At 33.2% G+C, this 7,744-nt stretch overlaps 1 protein-coding gene across 1 annotated transcript; it reads right to left on the bottom strand.

Annotated features, from left to right (window-relative positions):
• Positions 1 to 1,016: 1,016 nt before the first annotated feature.
• On the bottom strand, positions 1,017 to 7,491 carry LOC109809516 (uncharacterized). The gene is made up of 3 exons (XM_020372851.3): positions 6,956 to 7,491; positions 5,535 to 5,764; positions 1,017 to 1,541 (listed from the first exon to the last, which is right to left on the bottom strand). Exons 1-3 carry the CDS (start codon positions 7,293 to 7,295, stop codon positions 1,263 to 1,265), a joined length of 849 nt encoding a protein of 282 aa, XP_020228440.1. The 5' UTR covers positions 7,296 to 7,491; the 3' UTR covers positions 1,017 to 1,262.
• Between the last annotated feature and the right edge of the window lie 253 nt (positions 7,492 to 7,744).

The raw sequence follows: 7,744 nt of genomic DNA, 5'->3' as shown, positions 1-7,744 counted from the left end.
TTGCGCACGAAATTTTTTACCAGAACGGCCCGTTCTAGTTCCAGGTGTATTCAAGTATTTTTTGATCCACCTACGTGGCATCCACCTGGCATCCACGTGACCACCAGTTAACTTCGTTTAAATCATTTAGACGGAAGTCCCAAATTGGAACGATTTAAATTATTGGGGACCAAATTGAGACATAAAATTAAAGTGAGACTAAATTGAAACAAAAAAATATTATAAGGGACCAAAAGAAGTATTTAACCTTCTTTTTATTATGTATTTTTTTTTCTTATTGTATTTTTTTATTATGTAATTTTTTTTATTTATATTTATATATTATTCATAATAATTAATTTTTTAAAAAAATTATCAAAAAATTTAGTGTGAGTTGTTAAAAGGTATAGTATGAGTTGTAAAAAGTGGAGGTGCTTATAAGTAATTCTTATTGAATCAAAAATTATAAAAATATAATATAAGTTACTTATAAGTGACGTGGCACAGTAAGACCTGTTTAAAATAAATGAGAATTATTTACAAGCAACTCTTATTATAGTTGCTCTAATACAAATCGAATGACATTTCTAATGTTACGATATTTTTTCTATCTCCATTTACCTTAAAAAAAAAGGTAAGTATCAATACTAGATTTAAATGACAATAAATTAAACTCCTCCCAACACATTAGGCTATTATGATTAGATTTTACCTGTATTGCTATTGTGCTAGACGGGAAAAATTCTCACAATTAAACAAAAACATTTTTACATGAATATTAAGATAAAAAAAAAAAAAAAGAGGTGAATAAATTCGTAAGAGTTTAATATGTATAAATTCTCGATGCATGTAAAATTTTCTCAATTCATAAGGCCTTGTACCTACAAAGGGGGATTAAAAGTTCATTTCATCGTCTTGAAAGTTAGAATTACCAACGAGACGTTAATCCTTTCTATAATCATAATCACACTTTTATGTATTGAATTGCGTCATTGCATTCTAAATGGAAGAAAATATTCGTAATAACTCCATTCATCTGACAACAATTTGTATCATATGACATTACTGCTAAATTATCAAATTTACAGTGGCAAAACAACGTAGTTATGTAACACAATTTGTACAGATATCTCCAAATCATTTGCAGACCAAGATCAAGGGTATAGCCACTCCACATATTTCTCCATATACATAGACTTCAGAACTCCACATCATATAATTTGAAGATATCTAATAGAATTGTTTATTAGTATTTCTTTTGGTGTTGACGATGAACACATTATTCATAGAGAAGAAAAAATAGGGACACCTGGTAAGGTGGCTCCAAAATCGACAATGAAATTGTTGCCTGTGACATACTCTGAAGAATCATGAATTAGATAACGAGCAAGCGATGTTAATGCTGGATCCGAAGTACCTAGTTTTCTCAAAGGTATTATTTTCTTGACCACGTCATTCAGCCAATCTTTTTGCATTAAATTTTCAGTGATTTCAGATTTGAAAATTCCAGGTGATATGGAATTCACTCTAATTTTGTGCTTCCCCAATTCCAAAGCCATGACCTGTGAAAATACCATTACACAAGTTAATGATATCAATATGCTGTTGTTTAATCAATATGAACATAATTAACAAAATCTTAACCTGCTTCGAATTTGTGCATGACCCTATCATATTGAACATTTTGTTGAGTATAGCATATCTAGAGCACAATGCCATAAGTAACTTTATATCCAATTGTGAGAATCCAAAGATAGTTTAGACGTACTGGGAAGGTTTACTATGTACCTTTTTCTCACTGGAATATTAAGGGCAACAATAAATGAAGTTTGATTTCAGTACCTTACCTCTAATGCAAACGAGTAATCCTCCATGCAGGTGGATGAAAAGCTAACTAAAATTTCTAATGCAAGTTTCTTATACTAATATTTCAGAGATGCAGTGTGACTTATCTTTGTTAAGTTACAATAGTTGGAGGATAGGAGTAGATATTTGATCTTCTAAGCAGATTATACATGAACAGACAGAGGATATTAATTTTCCCTAGTATTGACAGCATTTCTTTTTCATTTCACGGTGGTGAAAACATGATTGACTTATCTTTATTTTTGTCAACCTGAATCCTATTTTTTACTCACAGAAAGAAAACAAAATTACCACTGCGCCATTGACGAATGTTGGAAATTGTATTCTCTTGTATCACATGATGAAATGCATTTAGAACTTAAGGGTATTAGTGTCTAGGAAGTTGTATTCAAAATATTATCCTAGGATATTTTGTCCACGAAGTCTATTAAAAGACTACTTAAATTAGTGATATGCAGAATCATTGTATCACTACATTGTACTGAATGAAAGAAAGCTTTTTATTCTCTAAGTTCTCTCTAAATTCAACTTGGTATCAGAGTGGCACCATCCACTATGACTTGTCCTGCCACATTTCCACCATTAACAAGTTCCCTTTAAATTTGAGACTCATTTATTTTCATGTATTTTCTCTCTACTGATTTCCTCACCGTGTTTTCAAACATTATAAAACACAAATTACATCCATTCTATCTCTCCCAAGTTTTTTCTTTGTTAATATTTTATGTCTCTGCTGTGTTGTCTCTAGTGGCACATTCAGTCATTACTTCAGTTCAACCATCATTGCTGCTGTCCCCTGCCACCAGAAAAAAATTCAGCAACTTTTTGACACCCTTTTCCAGCTAGCTGTCACTGCAGGCTACTTGTCACTTTCCAGACCCTCTTTCCAGCAACCTTCAGCGACGACTCTCGTGATTTTCCATCACCTTCCAGCGATCTACAACTGCCATCAACTTTGCAGACAATTTTTCAGTGAATTGAAGCAGTTGTTGAGTATTCTTTCGAGACTTTCCAATGAACTCTAGCAATTTCCCTTTGCATCAACAATTTAACATCCAGCTTCATCAGCTGTGTCAATTTCCAATTTCCAATTTCATCAATTTTAGCTGCTTCCATTTTCAATTGTCAATTCCCAGTTCGTCCATTTTTAGCTATGTCAATATCTATTTGCAGTTAATGGTTGGTCTAATCATGCCCTATGTTGCCTTTTCAGTTGTGTTTAGTGGATATTATATTATAAAAAAGGGAGAAGATTTATTTGTAACAAGCTTAAAGATTTGTAAGCTTTCGCTGGAGGGGGAATGCTGGAAACAGTATTCGTTAATGTATTTAGTACTCATGGGTATTAGGAAGTTGCATTCAATTAATATTATCCAGGAAAATAGTCGCCACTGAGTCTATTAAAAGACTTTATATGAATAATATGCAGAACATTTGTACTACTACATTCTACTGAATTTAAAAAAAAAGCTTTTTATTCTCTGTTAGGATTCAACTGCAACCCACATTGAAATTATGGGATTCTTAAGTAGGATTTATATATAATACCTTGGATTCTCTAACTACAATAGTTAGTTTTTGTGGCATAGTTCTCTCAAAGTTCTTGCCAATTTGTATCACAATCTTCCACCATATCTCTCATTGCAGTGTTCACCTGGGACTTGTGAAAGCGCTAGTGAACAACATGTCCACATGAGTGTCGGGGTTACAAATCAGTTTTAAAGAGTTGAGTTGAACCAAAATCCACTTTTTTAGGAGGCTCTAATTGCAAGGTATGAGAATTGAAAGTATGCGATTCTAATGTGGGGTTTATAGGAACTTGGACTCTCCAACTACAACTGCTAGCTTTTGTGGTGAGGTTCTCCCAAGATTTTTATCATTCTTTAAGTTCTCTCTTTCCCCCTATATTCTTCTCCTTTAAATTCAACAATGAAGACTTGCACAAATTTCACTGTCATGTCATGAATGATGGTATCAATTGTTGTTTTGTGTGTTACTCCTTCATTTGTCAACCTAAAAGGACTGGTACATGGACATCCGAATATTGTTTTCACAACATCTTCCATGGCATATTTTTTATTACAGCTGGAATGTCTATTCAGACAACATTTGACAACATGAAGCAGCATTGACTAAGATATCAGTGACAAGAATTTGATATTCATCTTTTGGTATTTTTGTATTAAAATTCATAAAATATATGCATTCTCAAGGTTGGTCAATCTTCCACAAGTACAATGTTCGACATCTAGTTTACATATCTAGTAGTTCATATAAGCATGATTTCTAAAAGCCTGTATATTTCTCCTTTAACTTTAAGAACCACTTCTAGTACAAACCAAGCTGGCTGTTTAGTTGGTCAATATCTGACATTCAAACGCTAGACTGACTCAAGACATGGACCAGGCATTTTTCATAATAAACCGAAGTGGAACAACATCTCAATTCCATCATAAGGTCAACCCTTCTAACTGAAATTTAACGAGATCAATTTTTTCATAACTTTAGATATTCCTGTTGTTTCCCTAGGTTTACTTCTTCAGTAGGAACCCGTCTTCCTCAATAGCATAGTCAAAGTTTTTCTATCTAGTTCCCCAACCATTCCATCAAGAATGTATGTTGACACTTCGTTGTTCTTCAACAAACATTCCCACAACAAATGAAAACCTTAACCTCCCTTTTCTAATACATAAATTCTGACAAACTGTAGGTTTAAATGTTTTACTTATAAGTCAAAATGTTAATAGCTTTATTATTTATGTTTGGGAAGCATTCTATCTATGGTACAATAAATAACCCATTGATATTTTTCATTAGCATATTCCATTCTGTTTTCAGATTATTGTTAGCTGATTGATATGGATGAATCATCATGTGCATCAAGATCGCTATGTAATTCATCAACAAGTTAGACACAACCTTAACCTTTTCCAGCAACCATTCTTTTGTAGTAAGAATTTGACAGAGTCATAGGATAAATTTGACAACATCATCATCAATATTTTCTACACTTTTCCACAGTTCCCGCTCTTCAATGATAGTAGTAGCCCCAGAGTCAAAACTTTAATCACATGGATGTCCATAGGGGCTTGCTACCTAGCTTCACCAAATATCGTATTGATGTCCATAGTGTGGGGTTTCAGCATATCATATTTCCAACACCAACAATGTTTGAATGTCTGCTAGAGCCCTTTTCCACTTGCTTCATAACTTCAGGGTTTTCAACAAGTAACAATTAAATGCCAGCATTTGAGCCCTAATAACTCCAATGTTGTCACTGAGAACCATGAAAATGTCTGTTTTCAGTCCTCCACTTATTTCAGCAACTTTGTCACTACTTCAATTCTAATACTAGTGCTTATTTTATTGAGACCAACAAATGCAACAGTGTCATCAGATTACAGTTTTGCTGGTAACACTCACATAAACTCGCCTTGATTTTGGTAGTGCACACAGATTACTTCCCATGTTTGATTGGATAGTCAGCCTGTTCTAAACAAAAAAAGACTGCATATGTTCTCTGTAGAACGTACTCACCTTTCTCTGTTTTGCCTATCATAATCTTGATTCTTATACTTTTCGTTATATTTCATTGATCAAGTCAAATTATTAAGAAACCCAAAGAAAATCTAAGATGGCATTTAAAAGGGGGTTTGGTTTTAATAAAAATCATGTCAAATAATATTTACCTTAGTCAGCATGTTGACTCCTGCCTTTGAAGATGCATAAGCAGCAGCTCCAGGCAATTGCCCCCGATTTAAACCAGCAACTGAAGAAATATTAATAATTGATCCTTTAATCTGGGCATCACACATGCGTTTACATACATATTTTGACACCAACCAACAACCAGTTAGGTTAGTCTTGAAAACATGATCCCAATCCTCCTCGGACAACTTCAAGGGTGATTTAACACTCCCTACACAATAAAAAAAAATAGGAAACATTAGTACAATTTTTAGGAAGCAACCAAGAGTATCAATCTTTCAAACCATTCAGATAGGCAATTATACTACGTCCTCAATGTTAGAAATAAACAAAATCATTTCTTCTTATTACAATATTACAGTTACAATTTGGGGATTTTTTGTTCTAGACAGAGGAGTACTCTTCTAGACAGAGTATCTTTTTCTCTTTTGATTACAAAATTAAAAGTTAACTATGTTCATTAATCCTGCATTATTAGTTTATACTAAATACCAACTCTAATTTCTTAACTTAGTGGGAGACTTTCCTTTGCCCAAAACAAGAGTTTATATTAATATTATTTTAATTGATTCAAAACATGAAACTTGTTTGATTATATTCATCTATAAGAAAACTATGGAACTAAATTAATAATTGAATTCAAATAAGTTATAAACACAGTGAAAATAACATGAAAAGTGAATTCGAGCAATAGAAAAACGGAAAAATCTAATATAGAGTTCTTTTTTAATTGCTTGTAAGACTCACTCTTCAAATGTTTGTGGGTATTTTTGGTTAATTGGATTCCATAATTTTCATAAGCAAGTAGATATAATGAAATAAATTTCATATCTTCAATATGTGAAAAAGGATTCAGAACTGATTCCCAAAATCGAAAAAGGTTACTATTTCAGCAGGGCAACATTATTTCAACTCTAAATTAAAAGAACAAAATACATCTTTTAAAAGATAAAACAACAAAAAATTTCTATAGCAAGAGAAAGGACCAAAAATATTTTAGCCAAAAATAAATAACTAAAAATAATCGAATATCACACGGTAATTTAAGTCTTAACAGTTTTACAAAAATATTTTATTTTACTCTTACACAAACCATTTTTTTACCCTCTATAATTGTATAGAATTTACTTTTCAGTAAAACAACAGGGACTAAAAAAAAACATGTATAGCAACTTATATAGAGCGTTTTTAACAAGGATTCAATGGTTGTGAAGAATAGTCTTACACAGTGAAACAATTAAAAAAATATATATCAAACTATACAGACCAAAAGTAAAATAAGCCTAATTTCTTATTGTTACAATAACATAAGCCTAATTTAACAGAACTAAATTAAAAAATGGCATATATTACATTACGGGAACCGTATAAAAGTAGAAAAAATTGGAGTGGAATTAATCACCTCTGACACCAGCGTTGTTAATCAAGCAATCAATGCGTCCAAAGGCGTCCCAGGCCTTCTGCACAGCCTCATCGATGGCGGGGCCATCGGCGGCGACGTCGATCTCCACGGCGACCGCGCGGCAGTTTCCGGCGGGCGAGGGCCAGAGTCGGTTGATTTGTTGGCAGAGCGAAGTGAGGCGATGACGGCGGCGAGCGGCGGCGACGACGTAGCAGCCGGCCTTGGCGAGGTCGATGCAAAAGTCTCGGCCGAGCCCCGCGGAAGCACCCGTCACCAAAACGACTTTGTCGTTTAGGTTCTGCCATGGCTCCAGCGCTTTTTCCTCTCCCCTCACGCTCATTTGTTTCCAGACTCGCGAATCTCTCTCTTTATTGCTCCTTCCGAAGTGTAGTCAACGTGTTACTCCCTCTCTCCCTTGGAAGGAAAAATACACATGATGTTAACTTTTTAATATTTTGATTTCTCAATCTCCTTTGGCCTGTTCGTCTAGCTCGCGACCCTATTAGGCCAAATGGATTAGGGTGTGCTCGTCTAGCTCGTGAGCCTATTAGACCAAATCGATTAGGATGCACTCGCTCGCTAATCCTTTTTTATTTTTTATTTATTTTATTTATTTTATTTATTATTTTTAATGTAATATTAATTAAATTAATTTATATTTATTTTATATATAATCTGTGATTTATTATATAATAAATTTTTTTTTATATATATATATTTGATTTATTTTATTATATTTAATTTGATTTTTTTATTATTTAATTACATCAATTTATATAAGTCTTTTAG

The sequence above is a fragment of the Cajanus cajan genome, chromosome 7, assembly GCF_000230855.2.
Source record: "Cajanus cajan strain Asha chromosome 7, NIPB_CcT2T_4, whole genome shotgun sequence".
Taxonomy (NCBI): Eukaryota; Viridiplantae; Streptophyta; class Magnoliopsida; order Fabales; family Fabaceae; genus Cajanus; species Cajanus cajan.
The sequence above is the reverse complement of the archived record's forward strand: the minus strand, read 5'-3'. Positions and strand labels throughout refer to the sequence as shown.